Source organism: Pelobates fuscus, chromosome 9 (assembly GCF_036172605.1).
Source record: "Pelobates fuscus isolate aPelFus1 chromosome 9, aPelFus1.pri, whole genome shotgun sequence".
NCBI lineage: Eukaryota > Metazoa > Chordata > Amphibia > Anura > Pelobatidae > Pelobates > Pelobates fuscus.
Window position 1 is genome coordinate 147,783,772 of NC_086325.1, and position 25,712 is coordinate 147,809,483.

At 39.2% G+C, this 25,712-nt stretch overlaps 1 protein-coding gene across 2 annotated transcripts in view; it reads left to right on the forward strand.

The window, feature by feature from the left end:
• Positions 1-24,040, forward strand: part of LOC134573165 (ficolin-2-like) — a 35,733-nt gene extending 11,693 nt beyond the window's left edge. The window contains exons 5-8 of one of the 2 annotated variants that reach the window (XM_063432702.1): positions 3,973-4,100; positions 6,170-6,299; positions 11,354-11,491; positions 21,608-24,040. In XM_063432702.1, the coding sequence (XP_063288772.1) occupies positions 3,973-4,100; positions 6,170-6,299; positions 11,354-11,491; positions 21,608-21,849 (638 nt within the window). In that variant the 3' untranslated portion in view covers positions 21,850-24,040. The remainder of the gene's footprint in view (positions 1-3,972; positions 4,101-6,169; positions 6,300-11,353; positions 11,492-21,607) is intronic. The other variant, XM_063432704.1, reaches the window with a different exon arrangement.
• Positions 24,041-25,712: the final 1,672 nt, after the last annotated feature.

A 25,712-nucleotide genomic window follows, 5' to 3' on the forward strand; every position in this document is an offset into this window, starting at 1 on the left:
TGCAAAAAGACCTTCCCAGGCGGTAACACAAGAACCTAAACAACTTTTTTCTTTCAAATCTAAATCGACATTTGACCCTATATCCAATAATCCAACTTTAAAAACATATATGTCTACAATTATGCATGAGACCAAGGAACACATCAAGATGGATAAAATAAAACGACATAATCTTACACTCAAACAGAGGAACCTTATCAAGAATCTTGCACAAGATCCAAGTATAATCATACGTCCGGCAGTCAAGGGAGGAGGTATTGTGGTGATGCAATACGAAAATTACGCACAAGAAATATGACAACAACTCCAATGTCAGCAAACATATGAGAAATTACCTCAAGATCCTACGACCCAGGTACAACGTAAAATAGATGTCTCTTTGAATGAGGGTTTGATGGCTGGATATTTGGAACCAAAATTGGCAGAATATCTGTACAATACAACTCCTACTACACCAGTCATATACACTATCCCTAAAATGCACAAGGATCCAACACACCCCCCGGGACGGCCAATCGTTTCAGCGGTCGGGGGTGTGTTGGAACCTATTGCCAAATGGTTGGATGCACTGTTTAAACAACCCATACTGGAATTGGACACGTGTATTAAGGATACCCCTTCACTAATCAAGATATTGTCAACTATACAACTTAATGACAAAGGAATTGTCCTTATAACTATGGACGTCAAAAGCCTATACACTGTCATTCCCCATACACAAGGCATTGATGCTATGAGACAAGTTTTGACACAATCAGAGGCGTACAGCGGTCCACCTATTGAATACACATTACAATTATTGGAACTAGCTCTATCTAACAATTATTTCAGATTCGAAGAAGACTGGTTTATGCAAAGGGCCGGTACATCAATGGGTGCGGCCATGGCCCCAGCTTATGCAAACGGTTACATGTATATATATGAAACTACTAACATCTTACCAGTATATGGAGATAAAATACTTTGATTTTTTAGATTTATCGACGACTTGCTTGTATTATGGACCGGGACAATACAGGAAGCCCAACAGATGGTAGATGATTTGAATAAAATCGACAGTCCAATCCGATTCACATCAGAAATAAGTAAAGACAGAGTACACTTTCTGGATTTACTCATTTGGGTGGAGGAGAATAATTTACAGTATTCACTATATACCAAACCCACCGACCGCAACACTATCCTTCATGCTCAAAGTGCACACCCGGAACGTCTCAAAGCCTCATTACCTAAAGCACAGTTCCTCAGAACCATAAGGAACAACTCTAATGCTCGAATTAGGGAAGAACAACTAACACAGATGAAAACAAAGTTTCTTAATCGAGGTTATAACCACACACAATTGGAAACAGCATTGAAACAAGCGAGAGAATTTATCCCACAAACCTCTGTGAAGACACAGAATCGTCTAATTTGCCCAACCACATATAATGATTCCTCAGTTCAATTATCGAATATTATCCGAGATAACTGGAATATGATGGCCTGCGACTCCACATTACCATCAACTTTTCAACAGAAACCTTTAATTTGTTACAAACGAAATAAAAATTTGCGTGATTTATTGGTTAAAACTGACCCTATACAAAGTTATGTACGGCAGGGGAAGATACAGCATCGAGGAAGTGTCAGATGCTTGGGATGTGTGACCTGTAGCCACATGGTCCCGTCCCGCACATTCAACCACCCCCATACCAGTAAGAAGTTCCTGATAAATCATACTATTACCTGCAAAACTTCGTTTGTTATATACAAATTAACCTGTCCATGTGGTTTGTCCTATATAGGTAAAACACAGACTCCACTATGTGAACGTATACGCGGCCATAGATCGAATATCCGTACAGCGTATAGGGACGGCACCAGCGACAAACCGGTCGTAAAACATTTTTTGCAGAATCAACATCCTTTAGCATCCCTTAAATTTACGGCGATAGATCATATACCGGAACCAAGACGTGGGGGAAACCGAGGCAAGATGCTTCTTAACAGAGAGACATATTGGATATATTTACTCGACACAGTTGCTCCAAAAGGACTCAACGAAATGATCTCGTATCATTCCTTTCTCTAATAAGCTCCATTTTGCTTGTGTTCTTTGATTTTAAAAATTAACCGTTGTAGGCTTATAGATAACTGTGATTAGGAATATTAATGGCACATTTTGCTTTATTGTATTGGATAAGTAGGTACTACAAGAAAGTGAAACTTAGATGTAGATACAATATCCATAGAAAGATCAATTAAGACTATACAATGTGTCATAGTAATTCAGATAGATACATTATAGTTACAATTAATAAATTGTCAATAAATGTACTATTAACGTAAATGAAGAAAATACTCCACACAGTATATTTAGCGAGACGGTCATATAACTGTATGCACTGCTAACATACAAGGAACACTGAATAACATTCACATGGTCCTTCCAACACTGGCACTTAACACACAAAGTTAATGAGAGTTAGCTTTTATAAAAATTTGCACGGAATCCCTGATTAAAACAGGGATCCCTATACATTGTATATTATTTATTATAAGTCACTACACATTCCATCACTATATAGGAATATTTTTGATTATTTTTTGAATACATTTGTAGATGGGTTACACACTTATTGCAAAGTTAGTGATTTCTTAATTTTTTAATTTTTTAATTATTATTTTGTATAGTTGACAGCTAAGTAGGCCTTTTTTTAGCGTGCATACGAATCAAAGCACTATCCATGTGTATATCATACATTAATATGGAGGAATCACAAGTAATGTTTTCTTTATAATTTAGTAAATGTAGGACATTAGGTGTATTTAAATACATACTGTACAATGTTAATTCATTAGTTGTATTAAAATGCATATTGTATAATGTTAGATTAATGTAGTATCCTTTAATAGCAGAACATACAGTCCTTTTATCAAATATTTAAATTGTCTGTTTATTCGATCTGATCCCAAGGTGCACGGAGTATAACCTGCAAGCGATTTTCCTGTGTAGAATAGTTCCCTAGGCAACGCATACCGCGTAACCAGGGAAACGACGTTTAGTGACGTCATTACGGAGAAGTTCCGGGTTATGGAAGGTCGCGTCTATTTCGCGCATGCGCAATTACGAATGGAGAACGCCGCGGTTGGACTCTTTGCACCTGGGGTAAGTCAATTAAGTATTAATTTTATAGCTATATAATGGCGATATTTGTTGTATGTATGTATGTCATTTGATCCTGAGGAAGGTCCCTGAGAGGACCGAAACGTCGATTTTGCATCAATTTATGGAATAAATTTATAACTTTTTATCCAAGACCGTGAGTGCAACCCAATTATTCCTGGTTTGATTCTATCTACAACCCCATGGGAAGTGGCACCCGGCAAGTAACATTTATACTATTTATCTTTTGAGCAAGAGTGCATGGACCATTCCATTTTTTGTATATATATATATATATATATAAATTAAGAAATAATTGATTTAATATTTTTGGATAAGCTTTTAATTGAATACATTTTTAAAGTGATTTAACATTTGAAAAAATATTTTAGTGTTGTAATAGTGTATTCTTTTATTTTAATATTTATATATGTTTTATATATCATATATTGGTTGATATTTTAATATTCTTTAAAAAATATTTCATAAGTTTATCTAAAAATATTAAATTGTGTCCAAGGTTAGAACTATTTAGTCTAGTCTCCTATTTCTCTTTGTTCAAATATTCCAGATTTTGGTATGCTTATGCCTATGCCTATAATTCTCCAATTTAACTAGTTGACACAGAAGGTGTGTGTGTGTGTGTGTATATATATATATATATATAAAATATCTGAGTTTTATATAATGTTCCTTATTTCACATACAACCCTTGTGCAAAAGAAATCACCTAAATATACTTGATTTCAATGATTTAAATTGATATATGGGGGTAAATAAAATAAACAATTTCATGCAACATTCATTGTATTCTTTTCTCTTAGCTGCCATGGACTGTGGGGACTTATTGGATCATGGTGTGGTGCTCAGTGACTGGTACACTATATACCCAGATGGTAAAACTCCTCTGAAGGTGCTTTGTGATATGCACACTGATGGAGGAGGCTGGATAGTAAGTTATCAGCATATTCTTCACAAATCAATACTTTTTAAACAAGTCTACCAACTTGACATGTGCACAGTAGAAATATTTGGTTCAGTTGAATCAATTAATCTGAATTTTGTTTTAATTTGAACAAATGTCGTCCATGCCCCCAGCTGGGAGCATCCAAATGTTGTCCATTGAAATGATTCTGAAAACAGTTTTTATAAACCAAAATGGCACCAGGTGGTGGTGAGAAAACTGACCTGACAGAGAGCCTACATGAGTACATGACATACCAGCCACATTCTCCCACCATGTGTTCACAGATCAAGTGAGAAGACTAACTATTAGATGGAAAAAGATGGAACAGCAAAAATCTATTTTTTACTATACATTTATTAGATATAAAAAGCAGAAATATAGATTCTATTTATTACTGCTCCTCCTTTTTTCCAGAGCTTGTTAGCCAGCTGCCACATTGACTAGTTAAATAAAATAATAAATAAATAATCCCTATGGGGGTTAATAAGACCTCCATATTAATATAAGGGAGGTGTTATACTACTAAAAATAGCGACTGGACAGCCATTGTTGACAAAATGGGCAGAACATAGTTTTCCCCCTTACACCTGTGGAGTAAGGGGTGGGGGGTTTTAAAATAAGTAATTGGGGTATGCAGCTTACTATTCAATAAATTAAATGGGGGGACATACTTATATCTCCCTGTCCTTACCTATGGCTAGCAGGTGGGAACTATTATACAATAAAAGGGACCTACAGTCCTTCCCTAAACTTTCACCTCTTGGTGGTGGGTTCATAATAACCAACGCAACTATATAAAATAAAAAAAAGCCTAATAAACAAAAAAAACTACTTAAAAACTAAAATTAAAAACCTGAAATTAATCCATCTTTGTCCCACAAAAGTTAATTGCAGAATGAGCACTCATAACTGGGGTAGCTTTTATAAAGGCTTCCCAATGCCTTGCCAGCTATTACATTACACAGAGCTCTCTAATTGACTAGCCAACCAATCAGAGTGCTCTTAATAATATTACAAAGCGATAGTTTCTAAATTTCAATCTAATGTACAAAATACTTGCTGGAGGTGTAATATGAATAGAGGCACGCATAAACATATATGACGGGACTGCCCAAAACTCTTGTCTCTGAGAAACAAACTGGATATTGAAATCAGTAAAATGACGGGATCACCCATACATTTAACTTTACCGAGGTTTCTTTTTCACTTGGATCTACCTAAATTCGGTAAACCTTTTCACTTGTTAATTATACACATTCTGATGGTTACAAAAATTTGCATTGCCAGATTTTGGAAGACAACAAAAAATCATTGCTGGACTGAGATTCAAGTTCAGGTTGACTACCAAAGATGAATGGAAAAAGCCATAGATATAAGTTTCAATAATCTCAAGTTTTACTATAAGATGTGGAACCACTAGGTGATAGACACTAGTACATCGGTGGTCTAGCTAGCTCTCCCTGAAGTTTACCCTTCCAGATGTGGTATCCCCAGGAGTGTATGGCGATTGTACAAATAGTGGTGTGTCTGGAATCCTACATTCAATAAAGTTAAATTTGAAAATACAGCTTGCACTGAACGTCTGGATAAAGTGATCACAAATAATATTGTATAAAACGAGAACTTGAAAATAAATAATAATATTACAAAGCATGCAACAAGTTTTGACCTTGACCTGTTTCTCACTATTGTTGCCTCCTGCAGGTATTTCACTATTCTATTATTAACTTTAAGGATGACCACCCATAAGGAATGGTTATACGCTACTGTTCTCTATTACTTAGCTTAGCTTATCTGGGTTTGTGTGTTTTACCAGTATGATGGGTAGTGCTGTCCACCTCTGGATGGTTAGGGAAAGAAACGGATTTAGCATCTTAACCTGCCATCAATTTTGTAAAATTAACCAATGAGCAAGTATTTGTGACATTCCTTATAGATGCAAAGCAAATTTCTTACACCTATAACTTAACAAGAAAATAAATCCACTGTACCAATGTTTATAAACCAATATAAAGGAAAATGAAAGGGTGATGCTTATCCCTTTGTTAATTTAGGTTTTCCAGAGACGTTTGGATGGATCAATGGATTTTTTCCATGACTGGAAAACGTATAAGACTGGATTTGGCAGTCGCCTGAATGAGTTTTGGTTGGGAAACGAAAATCTTCACATGTTAACCTCATCAGGTAATTGGTTACAGATGTAAGAATATCGAGCATTTCCGAGACTTTTTGTTCAATATTTCGTATGTTTTAACCCAATTTCGTTTGTTCGGTAGTTTCAAAACTACTGAACAAACGGACCACACGCAAGTGGAGTGTGCAGCCTGTTAACCTCCCAGAAGCTGTGGTTAACAGCAGCTTAATTGATGAACTGCTGGGTGGTCGCCGTTCACATAGTCGAACACGTGACGGTGGCCATCTTGTTCGCACAAATGGAGGCAGCGGTAGTTGGTTGTCGAGTGTCTGGAAACTAAAATCGAACACTAAACGCACCAACCACCGGTCAACCTGTCAAACGCCTGCTTCCTTTTGTTGAGCAGCCAGGAAGGCGCAGTTTAGTAGATTTGTTCCCACGAATGGAGGGAACAAAGTCTGCCTTAGAACCAGGGGGTCCGTTCATGTTTTATTTCGTTTTTTATGTTTTGGCGAACTAGACCCTCCAGGAAACTTTCGTACCCTTAAACTGATCTGGGTGATTTTCGGATATGTTGGTCACCCAGATCAGGGCTATCAGGGAATATATATTTTTATGTATCTGAGATATGTTTTTCTGCATGTTTTAGGGTATCTTAAAATATAATGTTTTTTCTGCCTGGGGATAATTGAGTTATTACAGTATCTAACACAATTATCTCCAGGGCAGAGAGGAGGGACTGCCTAATTTATAAGGGAGTGTCTTTAACTGTACTGTAAGATCATTGGTTGTTAGATTTTGTGTTGGTGTTCTCCACAAGGTCCACTGTGGGAGTACCCCTTGCATGGGGAATTGTATAAAAGCCAGTGTGGCACCAATAAACCTTCAGTCTTGTTACAACCTTCATCACGTTTTGGCTGATGTTTGGGTACCTGTTCACTGCATTGGGAGAATCTGCTGGGAAAGCTGTATCTGATCGGGAGAAAGATGAACGGACACCCGAACTGCGAGCTATAATCACTCATGCTCATAGCAGTTCGGGTGGAAACAAACGAACCGATAGCTACCACATCAGGGTTCGTAACAACAGATATCTCCTAAAACCTGGTGGAGGAAATGGTTTGAATAACTGTAGTTTATAAACTATTGAAGCTGAACGCCATGGGATGGGCAAAACACAGTGGGGCAGTGATGCAAAGAAAGTCACTAATGTTGCCAAAAGGCTGGCAGACCTACACGGAAATTCCATCCAAAGAATTGGTAGGTAAACCTGAGTTAAATGCACACCAGGCTACCTATTATCCAGACCAGCCAAATGAAGGTAAAAAGCCCTGTTTGGTGCTCTCTGCAGGGACCTGGTGCCTTGAGCAAAGAGCGAGTGTCTCTAACGATGAGATCACAATATGCTTTCTTGGTGTTCTGCTGTTAGGAACACCGGGTAATAAAGTAAGGCCGGTGGGACAGGAGCCCTGAAATATGGACAATTGCCAAACTCGGGACAGTTGGGAGGCTTGATATCACATAAAATATTATGTTAATCTAACTTGTTCTTAAATGCCGATTGCCACCAACCCCTCTTTTTCCAATTTTTTTCTCTACTCTCTCTTCTTCTTTTCATTGTTTTCTATATATTTTCCATTCTCTGTCTCCTAATTATCTATTGTTCTCATTACCCCTGTCATTCTTTCCATACTTATATCATCTTTTCCATTATATTTCCCCTCTTTTGCTTTCTGGCAAGTTCTCTGCATGTGCACGTTTCTCTTGTTCTTTGTTCCATGCTGTTCCTGTTTTCCATTTCCCCATGTTCATTCATGCTCGCCCTACCTTTTCCATCGTCTGGTTAGCTAATCTTTCTCAAGCTTTCATTATGTTTTGCTCACTGTCCATTTATTTATTTTGATCTTTTATTTTCAACTACTTCCCTTAACCCCTTAAGGACAGAGCTTCAGAAGCTTGTCTTTCACTTAATGACACAAGCATTTTTTGCATTTTTTGCTGTTTGCGTTCAACTGCAATTTGCATTTTACTAATTTATTGCACCGACGCATATTATATACCGTTTTTTAAAGGACAGAAAGGGCTTTAATTTTATTTAACATATATTTACATAAATGCTTATTTATTATTAAAAAATACAGAAAAATGCAAAAAAAATGAAAAATCTTGATTTTTTAACAGTTTTTGCAATAATAATGTGTGCACAATTAGTGCAGGTTAAGGAAAGTAATTAAAAATAAATTAATTTAGTTGTTCTGATTTACAGAATATATAATGTGTCTGGGATTTTCAGTTTTTTTTGGTAGTTACAGGTCACAAAGCACAAGGAGTAAAATAAACTTTTAATGTGGAGCGATTTTAGAATTTGGTATGTTTGTCTTGTAAGCTTAATAGCCATAAAAGAAAACAAAATTGCCACACAAAAGTATATATTTATATAAAGTAGACACAACAGGCTATTTACCTAAGGTTGTTTTGACACTTTCTACGTAGCCATTTTACCGCCAACCTCTGCTAAAAATTGGAGTAAAATTGTGTTTTTTGGGGGTTTTCGCACACAAACTTATAACAAAGAACTTCTCATGTGTATTTTGTAAAGTTGGTGTGTGCTATTCCTGTACAAAGTTTTATTATGTGTTCAGTTACTTCTGCTGAGTACAACGGTACCCCCATTGTATGTCTTTGGCACTATTTTGTGAAGCTACAGTGCCACATGTCCTTTTCAGTATTCACAGTAGAATTTTGAGAGACGGATTTAATGAGCCTATGCTTCCATTTGGGGTATTATAACAGTTTGACTGTTCAAAAAAACCCCACAAAGGCCTACCATTTGTAAAAGTAGACACTCCAGGGTATCTCATAAGGTGCATATTGTGCCTTAACATGCCCCCATTTTTTTACCATTACATGCCAAAGTATGTGGTAAAAAATAATTTTGTGCATTTTTTTACATACGGATTGCATTTTTGCTGGGCATTTTGTATATTTCATATGTGCCACTAAGTTCAAACCCCCCAAATTATGCTCAGCTAAGTCTTCTGAGTAAAAGGACACCCCCATTGTATGTCTATGGCACTATTTCGTGAAGCTACAGTGCCATACAGGAGACCTGTCCTTTTCAGTATTCACAGTAGAATTTTGAGAGACGGATTTAATGAGCCTATGCTTCCATTTGGGGTATTATAACAGTTTGACTGTTCAAAAAAACCCACAAAGGCCTACCATTTGTAAAAGTAGACACTCCAGGGTATCTCATAAGGTGCATATTGTGCCTTAACATGCCCCCATTTTTTTACCATTACATGCCAAAGTATGTGGTAAAAAATAATTTTGTGCATTTTTTACATACGGATTGCATTTTTGCTGGGCATTTTGTATATCTCATATGTGCCACTAAGTTCAAAACCTCCAAATTATGCTCAGCTAAGTCTTCTGAGTAAAAAGACATCCCCAATGAATGTCTTTGGCACTATTTTGTGAAGCTACAGTGCCATATTGGAGACCAAGCCATATCAGTTTTTACAGAACTTTGGATTTTGACGCTGGGCCTATGTGCAATTTCCAAGCATCTTCGCAGGTTTTAAATTCAAACTACCCCACAAAGGCCTACCATTTCTTAAAGTAGACACCCCAGGGTATTTCAAAAGGCATATTTTGAGCCTTAGCGTGGGATAATTTTTCCGCTAGCTTGTACCACGTGTAGTGGTAATAAGCGTTTTTTCTGCCTTTTTGACACACAAAGTGAGTTTGCACAGTATATTTTGCAAACCTTATGTGTGCTACGACTGTATAATACTTCATATGTTGCTCAGCTATGTCTGCTGAGTACAAAAATACCCCCGTATGTACCTTTGCCAGGTAAATGTGGACATCGGAGGGGCACATTTGGGACACAGCCATTCCATTTTTTTCAAACCTTACATTTTTACGCTGTGCCCATGTCCCATTTTAGAGTATTTTACCAGGCTATATAATCCAAATACCCCATAAAGCCATACCATTTCTTAAAGAAGACATCCCAGGGTAAAAGGCATATTTTGAACCTTAGCGTGGGATCATTTTTCCGCTAGCTTGTACCAGGTGTAGTGGTAATGAGCGTTATTAAATGTATTTTTTAACTTTTTAAAACTTTTTTAAACTTTTGTTATGCTTATTAATTTTTTTAAAGTTTCTTAAACTTGCGTAAAACTTTTTTTACAGATTTAACATTTTTCTAAGCTTTTTTTTACCGTTAACCCCTAACTAGCAGTAAGCAGCACTAACAGTAAATTCCCCATTTTCCCATAACTCCCACCCACCCCAGCTAGCAAAATATTTAATTATACAATATTTAAATTAGTTAATTAAATAAATTTAACCCCTGAGGGTTAAAAAATAAATAAAAGTTAATCGTCAGGGGTTAAAAAAATTAGATCACAGTATAATACTGTGATCTGTATTTTGATCACTGTAGGCAGTGATCGACTGGCAGGGAAAGGGTTAATTTTTATTTGGACTGGGTAAAGGGTTTATTTTTTTTTATTTTTTACTTTAACGCTATTAAAACTTTTTTAACTTAATTTTTTAACTTTTTAAAGCTTATATTAAAACTTTTTTAACGTTAACCCCTAGTTAGCCTAACACTAAATCCCCCAATTCCCCACTAACTTCCACCCTCCCCAGCTAGCTAAATGTATAACTTTAAAATATTTAAATTAATTAATAAAATAAATTTAACCCCTGAGGGTTAAAAAAAAAAGAATTAACCCTCAGGGGTTAAAAAAAATAAAATCAGATCATATTAAAATGTAATCCCTGCCAATTGATCACTGTAGTCACTCACTCTTCCCACAGTTCCAGATTTATGCGGAATATATAATTTTGAAATGAAGTGCTGCAGTAATAGCATGAGTTTCTATTTATAATATTTCACAGAATTCATAAATAAACATTAAGAAAACTTTAGTTTTTCTAATGGCGTAGGTCACTTTACTGTTTGAGAAATATTTTTTTTGTATTATCATTAACTGACATTTCCTTTCTTCCACAGCTAGAATTTTTCCCCCCTTATTTTCCTTATGTTTAAATGTATGTTTCCTTTACCTAAATGTCATTCTGTACTCAACAGTGGCAAGGGAGCTGCGTATTGATCTGCTGGACTTTGAGAGCACCAAATATTATGCCAAATACTCATCTTTTAAAATTCTGGAAGAGTCTGAGAATTACACGTTATTGCTTGGAGGTTTCGTTAACGGTAATGCAGGTGAGAAATGGCACAGAGTCTCTGTCACAACTTGGTAGCTATATAATAAAACAACAATTATGATTGGGTCCAGATACCCAAATTAAATGGTTGTTCTGCATTCCTTGAGCATCTCTTTCTGGCGGCCTAGCAGAAGGGAGCTGTGAAGTCCATGATTATAGAGGTTGTGGTCATAAGCCATGACGTAGGACCCTGAGTTGCCATTTCATACCTTGGCACAAACTCATTTCCCAAAAATGTTAAAAGGGATATTTATGGTGGAGAAAACAAAGGTTGTAGGTGCAATTAGGAGGGAACTATATTCTAGAAGATATGAGTGTCCTCTCTCCTACAGCTTTCCACTTTGTTACGTAAAAATAATTTTGAAGAACAAATTGTTTTATACAAACCAACTAATTCAAGCACCTTTATTATATTTTAAATGCATACTGTCGTGAATTTATTGCTGTAAATCTCTGGCATGTTCTTCTATATGGCAATAATTCTGAGCTCTTAGAAAGGAGGTACTCAAAGTTGGAAAAAAGTGTTCCTAAGGGGAACACTATAGTGTTTATTCTGGACCGGCTGCAAAGGCTATGAATGTGGTTTTCAGGAGCACATGGCGCTCATTGCCCTGATGAGATTATCCATACCAAATCACCTTCCCAGATAGTTTACTCAGTCACAACTCACATGTAAGAAGATCTGGCGCTGTTTATTCGTCGTATGATCTGTAGAATGTGCAGTTACAACAGGTAAAAGAACGATTCTTCCATACAGGTAGGAGAGATATCACAAGTCACATATAGATGTACAGCATAGAATACACTGGAACAGGAAAGGGGGAGGGGAGAATCTGAAGCATCATGCAAACTATGGAGTGGCCCAAGAGACAAACTTAAGATGCACATTAAAGAAACAGTACATTATAATAAAACAATATCATGTAACATGACACTCCCCGCCTGAAATCTTTAGATTTCAAAGCCTATTATATATATATATAAAGATAAGTCCAAATGTCTAAAAGTCCAACTTGAACCTGTAAGTGAAGAAAACATTGGAAAATAATACTGGTGTGTAAACCATAAATACAAGATACCTGCAAAACAGAGAAGGTATGCAGTAAATAAACAATAAAACATGAAGTCCAATAACAGATGGCTAAAGTCCTGTAGTGTACGGTTTATAGCCGTGGAGCTTCAACAGTGGCATAGTTAACAGTTATAGTGGCGTTCTCCCCGCCATAGTACCGTACGGTCTGGTACTCTTGCATAAGTCACTCGCATGGGAGAAGTACCAATTCTGTGATTGGTCATGAGAAAGTCCGTGTGGAACCTCCTTAATCCTCCTTAATCTAACCTTTTCGAACCTTTCCATCATCGCTGGGCATTACGCTTGTTACGAGACCCATAGGCCACTCATTGCGACAGACTTCTCTATCTTTCAGAAGAACAAGGTCGCCTACTTTGAGGTTGGGCTTGGGTGTTTGGCATTTGTAACGGCTTTGAAGGATATGCAGGTACTTCTTTCTCCAGCGGTGCCAAAACACGTTGGCTAGGTGTTGCACCTGTTTCCATTGATGCCTGTAGGTATCCTTCTGGTCGATCTCAGCAGGAAATATCACAGTAGTCCCAACCTTCTGAGTAAGGAGTGTGGCTGGGGTAAGAATCACTGGAGAATCGGGATCAGAAGATACTGGTACTAGAGGCCTTGCATTAATGATGACGGATACTTTCGAGAGAAAGGAACTCAAAGTCTCATGAGTCAATAGTGAAGACTTGCGGTCCTGTAACGTGGAATCGAGAATTCTTCGAGCGATTCCAATCATTCGCTCCCAGGATCCTCCCATATGTGAAGAATGTGTTGGATTAAACAGCCAAATACATCCATTGTTTGCTAAGAAATTGTCTAGTTGAAGTTCTTTACAGGCTCCAACAAAGTTGGAAACAGTCGGATCTTAGCTGCTTGACAGGTCCTCGGATGGAGAAGAATCTTCGTAAAGCGTTGATGAAACAAGAAGAATCCATTGACTCAATCACTTCGATGTGTACAGCTCGTATGGTGAGACAAGTAAACAACACGGCCCACCTTTTGCTGTTGGCTGCTCCACCACGAGTCTTTCGAGTTACCACGGTCCACGGACCGAAGACGTCAACTCCAACGTAGGTGAAGGGTGGATCTGTGCTTAAACGATCAGCTGGCAGGTTTGCCATTTGTTGTAGTTGGTGTCTACCTCTTAACTTGCGACACTTGACGCATTTGAAAGGCAGGGAAGAAACACATCTTTTCATTCCAACAATCCACAAGCCGGCTGATCTGATAGCGCCTTCTGTAAATTGTCTACCTTGGTGTTGTGTTAGTTCATGATGGGGCCGGATTAGAAGAGTGGCGATGTGGTGCTGACCTGGTATGATGATAGGGTTTTGTTCCTTGCTGCACAGGTCAGATTTCTCTATTCGACCTCCAACTCGCAGCAACTGATTGTCATCGACCACAGGGTTTAGATTAAATAGTGAACTATCCTTTGATAAAGGTATTCCACCTTTGAATCTGTGGGATTCTTCCATGTACACTTCTTGTTGTACACAGCGAATGATAACCTTTTCGGCACGCTCAATTTTCGTTGCGGTAAGATGGTTGGTACAGATATGCCAACCATGACACTCTGATATTGAGCTCCTTTTAAAACAATGGGCAACGTGAATCAAATAAGCAACAGCCCTAACAGCTGATGACCAGGTTGAGAAACGTTCAAAACGGTGTGACTTGAGTTTTGGTTCTGGACTTGTAGAAGTATGCAATGTGGTGTTCATAGACCTGATTTCTTTATCATCATCAGGATGTACTAGTTCGTAGGCAACGTCTGTGGAAATTGAGTAGGAGTTTTCGTGAAGAAATCTTGGAGGCGTCAGAGCTGCTGGGGATATAGCTCTTGTCCCATAATCAGCAAGATTAGGGTCAGTGGGAATATAATGCCATTGCTTTGGCAGAGAGAACCTTTTAATGGCTTGATGTAGATTGTTCGTCAGCTTCTCTTTCGGGAGGCGAAAGGGTAGGGGTGCAACCCAACTATTGGAATCTTCCTGAAAGAACTCGTTGTCCATTACTTTAAGGAATTCTTTGTCTTCTACTGAAGGAGCTAACATGTTGTCTTCACTACTTGCATTGAAAACTGTAGAGCCAAACCTGTCATCATTTGTGCGGGAAAGGTTTGTGTTGCCATGTTGCAACTTGCAGCTAGTTACCTTCTCCTTTACCCAGTAGTGATGTGGGCATGGCTCAAAGTGAGTATTACGACCATTTGGCAATATATTTGTCTTAAATGAAGAAATGTTAGTAGGCCTTTTCATTTTGCCTATACAGACATTACCTATGATGACCCAGCCTAAGTCCAGGTACTGGGCAAACGGAGCATCTGGGGGTCCGCTGACCTGCCTGTGCACCTTGTGGACCCTTAGAATATCTCTTCCCAGCAGAAGAAGGATTTTCGCATCTTTGTTAAGTGGTGGGATTTCACTTGCTATTGACTTTAGGTGAGGGTGGTAGAAGGCAACTTCTGGTGTAGGTATTTCTTCTTTGTTGGCTGGTATCAGGTTGCACTCTACAAGTGTAGGTAAGGGCAATTGTAAGTTATATCCTAGGGAAGACACAATAAGTCCATGGGCCCTTCTTCCAAAGGCCTCTGTAGTGCCGCTACAAGTGCTTAGGGTGTAAGGGTGAACCTCTCCTCTTATGCAAAATAGATCAAACAGTTCAGGTCGGGCAAGTGATCGATTGCTTTGATCATCTAAGATAGCATACACCTTTAAAGTCTTTTCTGGCTGATCCTTGTGGTGAACGTTCACTAGGCATATTTTAGCACAAGACTTGTCACAGTGGTCTTCCCCACAGACTTCAGTGCATGAGGAAAATATCATAGTGGAATTAGGCACCTGATCTGTACTCTTCCCATCGTGATTTGGCCTGGGAGAAAGGTTTGCAGATTGTGAAGGGTTGGGCTCGAGTGGATGGAGAGCTTGAACATGGTCCTCGGAACCGCACTCTATGCACTTGATAGGGATTTTACATTCCTTGGCAAAGTGATCGGTGGAAGCACAGCATCTATAACATACCCCAAAGGTCTTTAGGAGTTCCTTTCGTTCTTGTAGGGGCTTCTTCCTAAAACCGATAATTTTTTTGAGGGGATGTGGCTTCTTGTGGATAGGACATAATTGGTTTGGGTTTTCAATCTTGCCGCTCTTGTTTGAGGCGGGAGCTGAGGTGGGAGCGGGAATAATGTCTGTCTTCTTAACAGACACGGGACCTCTACGGTTCCTGTAGCTGATTTGTAGGTTGTCACCTTTCAGTGAGGGAGTACTGAACTCACCAAATGCAAAACTAGGATCGTTCTTGGTGTCAGCAATGTTCCTGACAAATTCGCAGAAGTAGGAGAAAGGGGGAAATGAAACCTTGTTTTCCCGTTTGTATTTTGACCCAATTTGGATCCACTTTTCACGTAGGCTATACGGAAGTTTGTAAATGATAGGGTTAACTCCTCGAGCAGTGTCCAGGTAACTGAGGCCCGGTAGTTTAGGGTCGGTTTTGGCAAGCTGGACCTCGAGAAGAAGGTCACTGAGTCTCTGGAACTCTTTATTGTCCTTAACGGATATCGTTGGGAAATTTTCCAATCGTTTAAGCAATGCATTCTCTATGGCTTTAGGACTACCATAACTCTGTTCTAGACGTTCCCATGCAGCGGTGAGACCTGCTGTTGGATTGTCGATGTAGACTGACCTGAGGCTCTTGACACGTTCTGTAGATTGTGGGCCAAGCCACCTGATCAGCAGATCCAGCTCCTCGGCAGCAGAAATACCAAGATCACTTATGGTAGTTTTGAAGGCAGCTTTCCAGCTTCTGTAATTTTCAGGATGGTCATCGAAGCTTACTAGGCCTGACTTGGTGAGCTCTCTTCGAAGTATATACTTTACAAACTCTTCTGTATCGGTTGCCTCTGACTTTACGTAGGAGGTCGCTGGTTGGATGTTGTGCATTGCGTTGTTTATGGTAGTGTTGTAAAGAGACGTTGGAAGATATGGTGCAGCAAGGGCGTTCAGCTGAGTTGTTGGGTTAAAGTCTGGAACGGTACTATTAGCAGGAGGTTGGTGACTTGCTTGCAGATTGGTGTGCAATTCTGTGACATATGCAGAATCAGCATGACAGTCAGGCGCTGTACTGGGGTGGTTTTGCATGTAGGAAGTTGCTGGAACAGCTTTTGCCTGGTGGTGTGGTGAAGTCCTTGCATTGTCGTGAAGAATGGAGGCAATTGAGTGCTCGCTGCTGTGGTTTAGAACATAGTTCTTAGTGCGTTCAAAAGGATCTTCCATATCTGCCTTGATGCTGACCCTTTCACTAGCATTTTCCTCTGCACCGATAGCTTGTTCCAAAATCTTTAGTTTTGCTGCAGCTGCCTCGTAGTTGCTCTGTACCTTTAAAGCTTCAATTGCTGCCCTTTGACGTGCTGTCTGAGCTTCCATTGCTGCCTTTTGACGTGCTGCTTTAGACGCTGCCTCAGCTTCCATTGCTGCCGCTTCGGCTTGCATTGCTGCAGCCTCGGCTTGCATTGCTGCAGCCTCAGCCTCCATGTCTGCTCTCTTTTTTGCATATGCGGCCTGTACTTTGCTAGCCTCTGCTTCGGCTCGGGCGTTTATAAGCTGTTCACTAAGCGTTGAGTGCCTTGATCTTCGGGATCTAGAGGAACTTTTAGAATGTCTGGTGGATACGGATCTGTGAGATACAGTGTCCTGTGGCTGCGTTAATTTTGCTTCAGCCTTTGCTTTAGTTAGCAGGATAAAGCTTTCTCTTTCCATGTTAAGAAGCTGGACATTGTTAAGTTGCTCTAATGATTCCTCAGTGTTAATGTTTTGCAGAATAGTTTTATATTTATTGCTTGTAGTCTGGTACAGTTCATATGAAGCAGAGAGATGCTTTAGGGCGCCCTCTAGTTGCAGTACCTTATGGCTGGGACATGAAATCACATCAATGTGGGTGAGGATTTTATCCCAAATCTGCTTCAAACTGGTTGCTAGTTCAGTTCTCATGGATTCATAGTTCTCTTTAACCTTCCAAGTGGGTTTCACAGAGCGTTTAGCCAATGCACTGGGCTCTGGGTCCTCATCCTGGCTTTCTCCATGTGTTGCATGCTGTGGTGTTTTATCACATACTGAGCCTTTTCCACTCATGATGGCCTGAAGTACACAGGCTTGGCTGTAGCAGTGAAGTGTGTCTGTATACTGTGTGGGGCTGTAACAAGCTGTGCTGGGGCTGTATGCAGACTTCTCATACAATACACAAAGTTACACTTCACTATGATCTGTCCTGTGACACAGCAATCTCTGGACTAGCTGCTGGATACGTTCTTATAGTAAAAGAACGATTCTTCCATACAGGTAGGAGAGCTATCACAAGTCACATATAGATGTACACAGTGGCGTACATACCGGGGTCGCGGCTGCGACCGGGCCCGGCCCACCAGGGGGCCCGGCCGCCCTGCGACCCCGGTATGTATGTCACTGGGCCAGCCTCTTCTCCTGGGGGGCCCAAGAGCCGGCCACCTCAGGGCCCCGGAGCTCCGGTATCCGGCTCCGGTATCAGTGCGGCGCGCGAGGGAGCTGAAGAGGAAGCACACAGGAGACAGAGCTCCCTCGCGCGCCCGCAGGACCGGCCAGCCTGACTGCGCGCCGGGTGACCGGCCCCCCAGGAGCCCAGCAGCACCACTGGACCCCAGGGAATCCCCTCAGCTCTCCCACAGGTAAGGAGGCTGGGGGGATTTAAAAAAAAAATTGTTTGTGAGTGTTAGTGTATGTTAGTGTTAGTGAGTGTGTGTGTATGTTAGTGTGTGTTTGTGAGTGTGAGTGTATGTTAGTGTGTGTGAGTGTATGTTAGTGTGTGTGAGTGTATGTTAGTGTGTGTTAGTGAGTGTGTTAGTGTGTGTGAGTGTATGTTAGTGTGTGTTTGTGAGTGTGAGTGTGTGTTTGTGAGTGTGAGTGTATGTTAGTGTGTGTGAGTGTATGTTAGTGTGTGTGAGTGTGTGTTAGTGTGTGTGAGTGTATGTTAGTGTGTGTTTGTGAGTGTGAGTGTGTGTTTATGAGTGTGAGTGTATGTTTGTGAGTGTGTTTGTATGTTAGTGTGTGTTTGTATGTTAGTGTGTGTTTGTATGTTAGTGTGTGTTTGTGAGTGTTAGTGTGTGTGAGTGTGTTAGAGTGTGTTATAGTGTGAGTGTGTTAGTGTGTGAGTGTATGTTAGTGTGTGAGTGTATGTTAGTGTGTGTTTGTGAGTGTGAGTGTGTGTTAGTGTTAGATTGTGTGTGTTAGTGTGTGTGTTAGTGTGAGTGTGTTAGTGTGTGAGTGTATGTTAGTGTGTGAGTGTATGTTAGTGTGTGTTTGTGAGTGTGAGTGTGTGTTAGTGTTAGATTGTGTGTGTTAGTGTGTGTGTTAGTGTGTTAGTCTTAGAGTGTGTGTGTGTTAGAGTGTGTTAGTGTGTGTGTCTGTTACTGAGTATGTTTGTGTGCATCTGTTAGTGAGTGTGTATGTATGTCTGTCACTGAGTGTGTGTCTGTCAGTAAATGTGTGCGTCTGTTCATGAGAGTGTGTGTGTCTTAAGCACTTTTTCCAGCGCCGGACTCCCTTGGCGCTGGGAATCTCTCCGCCCCGATCCGCCTCTCAGCTCCGAATGCGCATGCGTGGCAAGAGCCACGCGCGCATTCAAACCGCCCATAGGAAAGCATTATTCAATGCTTTCCTATGGACGTTCAGCGTCTTCTCACTGTGAATTTCGCAGAAAATCCTCTAGCAGCTGTCAATGAGACAGCCGCTAGAGGCTGGATTAACCCTCAGTGAAACATAGCCGTTTCTCTGAAACGGCTATGTTTTCAGCTGCAGGGTTAAAACTAAAGACCTGGCACCCAGACCACTTCATTGAGCTGATGTGATCTGGGTGTCTGTAGTGGTCCTTTAAGTGTAGGTGTTTATGCATGCACTTGCGTACATACCGCGGTCACACAGGTCGCAGCCCTGCGACCCGGTGCCCGCCGCCATGTGTTGCGGCCCCAGCCCGCACAGAGTAAGCGCGCGGGGGGGCCCACGGATCAGGTTTCGCACCGGGGCCCCATGGGTTGTGTGTACGCCACTGGATGTACAGCATAGAATACACTGGAACAGGAAAGGGGGAGGGGAGAATCTGAAGCATCATGCAAACTATGGAGTGGCCCAAGAGACAAACTTAAGATGCACATTAAAGAAACAGTACATTATAATAAAACAATATCATGTAACATGACAGTGTTAGGAAGACAAACATTCCTGACACTATAGTGTTAAACCTACTGTTTAGGTTCCTCGGCAACCCTTGGATCGCTTTAAAAAGGTGTTTAAACTCACTGTGGCTGTTTTTGAGATCTTAAAGATATAAGCAAACCCAATGCTTTCCCATTGAAAAGCATTTGGAGGCTATTGCACGCAACTCTTTGGGGGATTTTCAGCATCTCCATACAGAGTGGGGAGACACTGAAGGAAGATGATGCACACTGTGCAGCACTGACACAGGAAGCGCCTTTAGTGGCAGGCAGAGTGACTGCTACGAGAGGTGTAATTAACCAGCAATGTTAACAGTGTTTACATTAAAAAACCTGCAGGGGCAGGCTGTAGACACCATAACTACTACATTAAGCTGCAGTAGTTCTAGTGACTATAGTGTCCCTTTAAAGAGGAATCCTTGGTAGCAATACTCTCAGTAAACTAATAAGTGAGATCCCAGACTACCAGCAATTCCTTACTATCCCTTCCTCCCACATGCTAGACACACTTGGTGGGAGTTGGTGAGAGGGGGGGGGGGGGAGGGGGTGGGGGGTGGGGAGGGGGAATTGCCACCACATTCTCTTTAGTACAAGCAAGTGCTCACATACTAAAGAACTGGGTTTATTACAGTCAACACTGCTAATATTTATCTATTTCAGGTTTCTTGTCTATTTTTTCACTGCTCTTATATTTTAATTTTATATCATATTTATTTTTTCACATGCCACATTTAACTTTTTACATCTTACCTTTTTTTGTCCATACAGTCTTTGTTTCAGTGTTCTAACCTAGTTTTTTTATATATATTTCATGTACGTATAGAATTGTTTTCACATTAAATTTTTTACACAGACACAAATATACATTCACGCATGCACGCACGCACGCACGCACGCACGCACAGATGACTGGCTATAATTGGATATTGCCAATCTGATGGATTTGGACCCGTATTTACCTGAATCTTATGCATCATCGAATCTAATGTGCACCTCGATTTTTTTAAACCTGGAAGCTGGGAAATGTTTTTGCTGGCGAATTTAATGTGCATTTATACAAGATTGTGTTACAATGAAAATGTTTATTGCCATATCCAGGGGTAGGCAACCTTCGGCTCTACAGATGTTTTGGACTACATCTCCCATAATGCTTTTACAGCCATATTGCTGGCAAAGCATCAAGGGAGATGTAGTCCACAACATCTGTAGAGCCGAAGGTTGCCTACCCCTGCCATATACCATAGTAACATTGCTGGTATTTAAATTTTAGTGTCACATGTTAAGTCTATTCTTTCTTGAGCCCTTTTTCATTTCATCACAAAATTTGCCTGTGAGAATTTGCCGGAATAAATTCACCTGTGTGTATTCACCTGTTTGAACTCACCAGTTTTAATTGGCCTGTGTGAATTTGCCGTATACTTTTTTTTTCCAAAAAGGTAAATACGATAAGTCTACCCCTTCTATACAACAATAGTTTAGAGTAGCGCCTACCACACCATCTGCATGTTTTACGTTTCCCCTTGACAAAAAGAACATTTTAAAAAATATTTAGATTTTCTGCTTTTATATAAAATACCAACACTCAGTAAATATAATTTGCCAGGTATGTAATGTATCATATAGTGAGGTGGACACAATTCCCAGGACTATCTCTTGATTACATCAATATGACAAAGAATCATTAACAAGTTTTGGGGATGTGTTGACTGAAGGGACATCGTATAAAACATGAAGTCTACATTATATCGCAGGAATAGGTTTTGATAACTGCAACAAATATTCTTTTTTCTTTTGTGTTTTCACAGGAGATTCTCTGACATATCATAATAATATGAAGTTCTCAACCAAAGACCAAGATAATGATGTACTTCCAGGAAACTGTGCTGAAATTTTGAATGCAGGCTGGTGGTATCGTGATTGTTACAATTCAAATCTAAATGGCCTGTACCTGTCAGGGCAGCACGAGGCCACAAAACATGGGATTAGCTGGAGATCTGCCAAAGGCTTGAATTACTCCTTCAAATTTGTTGAAATGAAATTGAGATAATAAAATTGGAAATTAGTTCTGATGAATGCACCAGGCCGGGTTAATACTACCGAAACTCTCTTTACGATCTCTTGTCTTTGCACCAAAGTGGAAGAGAGAATAAATACATGATGATAAAACATATATTATTTGAAATTAATGGAACACTATAGGGTCAGGAACACAAACATGTATTCCTGACCCTATAGGGTTAAAACCACCATCTAGCCCCCCTGATCCCTTCATGCCTCCCTAAAAATTGCAAAATCTCACTTGTATTCAAGTCTGGAGTTGCTAGCTCTGGCTCTGTTTCCTTTAGACCTGCCCACTGCCTGCTGACATCAGCAGAAGTGGTAGCCTGATCCAATCACAATGCTTCCCCATAGGATTGGATGAGACTGATAAAGAGGCAGATCAGGGGCAGAGCCAGCGTGATTCAAACAGCCCTGGCCAATCAGCATCTCCTCACAGAGATGAATTGAACCAATGAATCTCTATGAGTAAAGTTCTGTGTCTGCATGCAGAGGGAGGAGTGAATGTTTGGATGCATTTTAGGCAGTCATGACCCAGGAAGGATCTCTAACAGCCATCTGAGGAGTGGCCAGTGAAGTTATCACTAGGCTGTAATGTAAACACTGCATTTACTCTGAAAAGACAGTGTTTACAGCAAAAAGCCTGAAGGGAATGATTCTACTCACCAGAACAAATACAATAAGCTGTAGTTGTTCTGGTGACTATAGTGTCCCTTTAACACTTCTAAATAGTCTGAAGGTATTATAAACTAATGGTGGAGGTTTTTTAAGGAAAGTCTACAGAAAGCAAAGATTGCGTTATTTTTCCAACCTATACTTCAATGTTCTGTCTCTTTCCATGGGAGTTCTCCAACTTCAGCTTTGTCTTACGTCTGTAGTGTATTCGTGTTTGTTAATGTTCCTGCATTTACCAGGATTGCAAACCTAAATTCACCTTGGAAACCACCCCATTGCATATGCACAGACAGTTCTCCACCACCACTTTCTTAATATTCATTCAAAGTGCCAAAACACACACCACTTTTTATTCTTACATTTAACTTTTCTTTACCAATTACCACAATACATGACTCTTTATCTAATGCAACTGGATTTTATTGTAATATAATTTTGTAAAAGTATGTTGAAAAGCTAATCCAGACATGGAACCCTTGCTCATTGTACTTAAAAGATAATCATACACATGTCACTGATGAAAAAAAAACACCCTATGACTGAAAGTTCAACTGTATAATTGTGGAAAGCAAACAGTGAAAGGGTCAAAATTTAATTTTCCCCTTATTATTTCAAACGCTTTAGATAGGACTCCTCCAGGTCCTCAAAACATTTACAAAAATACAAAATGTCTACAGAAAGATAAAAATAGAACTCATAGAGTATTAATATTCATACACCATAAATATAAAAATGGTCATTCATGCACATTAGTGCTGCAAACATTCATTTGATTGTAGGCGTATCATAGTAAAAAATTAGATGTCTCCAACAGAATAGACAGGCATGTGGGAGAAAAAAGAAATACAAAATAGTACAAAATTCTTATTATTATTATTGCGCTTTAATTTACGTGCCACTTACAGGATCTTAAGAAGTAATAGATTAATCAAATCATACAGATGTCATCCCAAATTAATGAAGATGACTGTTCTCTGCTAAAATTAAGTGGACGACTATCCCAACGCGTTTCGTTCGGTATCTATCCGAACTTCATCAATAGAACTTTTTACTTTTACCCCTAAGGAAGTTCGGATGGATACCAAACGAAACGCGTAGGGTTGGGCAATATAAGGGAGTCTTATTATATTTGTTTTGTCATTTTTTATTGTTTGTTTTTACTGAATAAATATGTATAACCACCAAAAGGAGTAAGAAGTGGCCGTCCACTTAATTTTAGCAGAAAACAGCCATCTTCATTGTTGAAGTTTGGGAACACCTGATCATTTTTCATATCTATTACATGGTGTCAGAAGGACTGTTGTAAGTATAGCTTGTTTAAAAATGCTTGGTAAGTGTCTATACTTTAGGTACTTGTATTTAATACATGTATGTATTTACTTGTATGAATTTAAAACCACATTTTAATCTGTATCTCAGTCCCACATTTATAATTGCCATTTGCAATATTTGTTAAAATGAGTGGACAACTCTTATCAAATATGTCCTTCTTGTTTTTTGTTATTTAAGTTGAAGTGTAATTTTTGTAACATTTATAATGTTATTCAATGTGTTTTTCTAGTTCTTTCAATCTTTGAACAAGCCCACTAAACATGTGCTAAAATTCCTGTTTCTGTCTGACATTAAAGGAACACTATAGCCACCTAAATTACTTTAGCTAAATAAAGCAGTTTTAGTGTATAGATCATTCACCTGCAATTTCACTGCTCAATTCACTGTCATTTAGGAGTTAAATCACTTTGTTTCTGTTTATGCAGCCCTAGCCACACCTCCCCTGGCTATGATTGACAGAGCCTGCATGAAAAAAAAACTGGTTTCACTTTTAAACAGATGTAATTTACCTTAAATAATTGTATCTCAATCTCTAAATTGAACTTTAATCACATACAGGAGGTTCTTGCAGGGTCTAGCAAGCTATTAACATAGCAGGGGATAAGGAAATCTTAATTAAACCGAACTTGCAATAAAGAAAGCCTAAAAAGGGCTCTACTTACAGGAAGTGTTTATGGAAGGCTGTGCAAGTCACATGCAGGGAGGTGTGACTAGGGTTCATAAACAAAGGGATTTAACTCCTAAATGGCAGAGGATTGAGCAGTGAGGCTGCAGGGGCATGTTCTATACCAAAACTGCTTCATTAAGCTAAAGTTGTTCAGGTGACTATAGTGTCCCTTTAACAAAATCTTGATATTTTAGAGGATAGTCTATCGTGGGCCAGAGGTTTGTGGTTGTACTTATTAGGTCTCGATTTAATTAGATATGGTCTCATTTATAGGGAGTTTATCAGCTATATTTCTTGCATTAAGTGAAGGCTTTACTGTATAGATAAATGAGAATCGGAAAAAGCTGACTCGATTCCAATAGTATTATGATGATTTCTTACTGCTTGAAGAAAAGGTTGCATAATCAACGGAGCACAGCTTTTTTTTTATTCATAATAAAATATTGGCTTTTTTACATGTTTGTTACTGAAATATGCTATTTTTTGTTCTGGAAAACTGTTCATATTACGCAAGTGACATTTAAACCAGATGAGAAAAATAATAGAATAAATCTGGTGGATATATAAATCCACAGACACCTACACGTGCATGATTGGTAGGAAATACTATATACCTTAAGGATTTGTGTGTTGTATTAAATGTATCAGTGTCTATTAGTGTTATTGTTTTTTTATTGAACACGGCTGACTGAAAGTTCAACTGGATGATGTTTCTGTTCAGCCATTTTTGCTGTCAGAATGAATTAACGCAACTCAAACCCCGTTATCCATCTAGATTGTAAGTTCCCATAGGAATAGGACTCTCAGCTTCTCCTGAATTTATTTGTCACATTTGTGTTTTGTTATTTTACTTGTACCAACTGTACCCATATACAGTGCTGTGGCACGTCTTGGCACTTTATAAATAACTTCATAAATAAATTATAATAATAAACATTAATAAGAAATGAATAAGACGTGTCTACCATGCAGATAGAAAAATAATTTCCAATCTGGAAGAGATACGCTGAGAAATACAATATTTGCAGCAAAAAGAAGCAGAGTAGGCCTATGATAAGACAAGGACAACTGTGATATTTGAAATATTTCTATAGATTCTGAACTGATATAAGCAATAGGGATATGCCTGAAAGTAGTACGTATTTTTGTTTATTCTTCAAGAAAGAAAAAGTAGGGTC